This window comes from Otolemur garnettii, unplaced genomic scaffold, assembly GCF_000181295.1.
Source record: "Otolemur garnettii isolate 467f Iridium unplaced genomic scaffold, OtoGar3 scaffold00083, whole genome shotgun sequence".
NCBI classification, from domain to species: Eukaryota; Metazoa; Chordata; class Mammalia; order Primates; family Galagidae; genus Otolemur; species Otolemur garnettii.
In genome coordinates this window covers 8,370,091-8,372,107 of record NW_003852478.1, presented here as the reverse complement: position 1 = coordinate 8,372,107, position 2,017 = coordinate 8,370,091, and the positions used below count along the sequence as shown (strand labels likewise).

The following is a 2,017-nucleotide window of genomic DNA, read 5'->3' as shown; positions in this document are numbered from 1 at the left end:
ATTAGATCCAACTTAGATTCAAGGGGGGAGGATTATACAAGAGCATGGATACCAGGAGGCAGGAATCGGGGAGTCATGTCAGAAGTTGCCTACCACAAGGTATTTTTGGTGTGCAGAAAATAAATAGAATGAAAAGGATCAAGAATCTATGTAAATAGTGAGCTAAATAGGCAGCATGCCAGGGCACAATGTGGTGAGTATCCTTCACCTGTTTAGCAAATGTGATAAAAGTACCTTCTGTGTGGCAGGCATGGCTCCAGAAGCTGAGAGGATAGCAGTAAAAACACAGATTATCCTGCTTCCCTGGATCTTGTGTGAAATAACTTTTCCAAAGAGGCTTTGTGTGTTTAGAGGAAGAGGATCTAGTGTGTGTGTGTGTGTGTGTATATATATATACACATATACATACACACATACATATATGTATATGTATGTAAATTTTTGTCACCCTCAGTAGAGTGCTGTGGTGTCACAGCTCACAGCAACCTCCAGCTCTTGGGCTTAGGCGATGCTCTTGCCCAATGCCTGCCACAATGCCTGGCTATTTTTTTTGGTTGTTGCAGTTTGGCTGGACCTGGGTTCAAACCTACCACCCTCGGTATATGGGGCCAGCGCTGCCTAAACCTAGTGTTTTAGTAAAATAAATTGTTTTCTGAGGAAAGTGATTAAAGTCAGGGTAAAATATGTGAGTGCATATGCTGGTAGATTAATAGCAAGAGCTGAGAGCAGTGCTTCCAGTGAAACAGGATCCCAGGTTACCAGCTGAGGGTCAGGTTAGGAGAGGAATTGTTGGAGAATGATAGGAAAAACCAGCCAGGCACAGTGGCTAGTGCTTATAATCTCAGCCGTAGTGTTAGGAGGCTAAGGCAGAGTGGTCGCTTGGAGACCAGTAGTTCTAGACCACCCTGAGTAACATAGAAAGACCTTGTCTCTAAAAAAATGTTAAAGTTAGCTGAGTGCATTTGACTGCGTAGCTGGGACTTTGGGCGTGCACTGCTAAGCTGATGTCCTCCCTTTGGTTTTCTTCTAGGAGATCTATGGTTTTAGCTGTAACCCTTTAGGTCTTTAATTCCTTTGAGTTAGTTTTTCTATATGATACAGGGTAGATTCCCAGTGTCATTCTTTTTCTGTTTCTTTAAATAGAGAATGAAGCCAAACGTTCTGGCTATAAAAAACACATTTTCATTTACCTAATACATACAAAGGTACTTTTCCCTTGTTATGGTTAAAAACTGATTTTTTTTTCTTTTTTTGGTTAGCAGCCAATATTGCTAATTTGTGATCTCTGAAGAAATCACAGAAAATGTTTATTTTACTCTGTCTGTAGAGCCAAGATTCTGGGTCTGATAATCGTATAAACACAGTCAGTCTCAAGGAAGCACTGGAAAGGTTTGATCATAGCCCAACTCCTTCTGCCTCCTCTCGGAGTTCAAGAAAGTCTTCTCACACAGCCGTCTCAGACCCCTCCTGTGAGTATCCAAGCCTGAAAGTGCTCTTTAAAGCACTTCTTTAAAGAGAGTGCTTCTGAATTGGTTGTTACTGGTGTCAGCATTTTTCATAAAATTCTTTTTAAGTTTTTACATTTCTGAACTACACTAACCTTTCCAGTGGGAATAGGGCTCATTGCTCACCTGTGAATATGGGGCTTATTGCTCACCTCTAAGAAAGAATTAAGTTCATCAAGAAGCCTGTAAAACATGCAGGTAGTAATGTTGGTATTGTTTTTAGCCATCATCCCTTCATAAGGAAGCAAACTTTTTTCTTTTTTACTGTCGAGCCAGTAAATGTTCTTTAAGTTTGCTTTTTGAAAGTTCTTTCATTGTCTTGTCTTTATCAAGACTTAAACAGTTGTCATTAAATTATTAACTCTTTTTACATTTTAAGTTTTCCTATGTCATGTATTTTCTTTGTCCTTAAAAAATGGTAGAAGTGGGGCAGCGCCTGTGGCTCAAAAGAGTGGGGTGTCGGCCCCATATACTGGAGGTGACGGGTTCAAACCCAGCCCCAGCCAAAAAAA

General features: G+C 40.5%; 1 protein-coding gene across 4 annotated transcripts in view; it reads left to right on the top strand.

Moving 5' to 3' along the window:
• The window catches only part of CLOCK (clock circadian regulator), a 99,051-nt gene that overhangs the window by 86,294 nt on the left and 10,740 nt on the right, over positions 1–2,017 (top strand). For all 4 annotated transcript variants that reach the window (XM_023515978.1, XM_023515976.1, XM_023515977.1 and 1 more), the window contains one exon: positions 1,328–1,469. In XM_023515978.1, the coding sequence (XP_023371746.1) occupies positions 1,328–1,469 (142 nt within the window). The remainder of the gene's footprint in view (positions 1–1,327; positions 1,470–2,017) is intronic.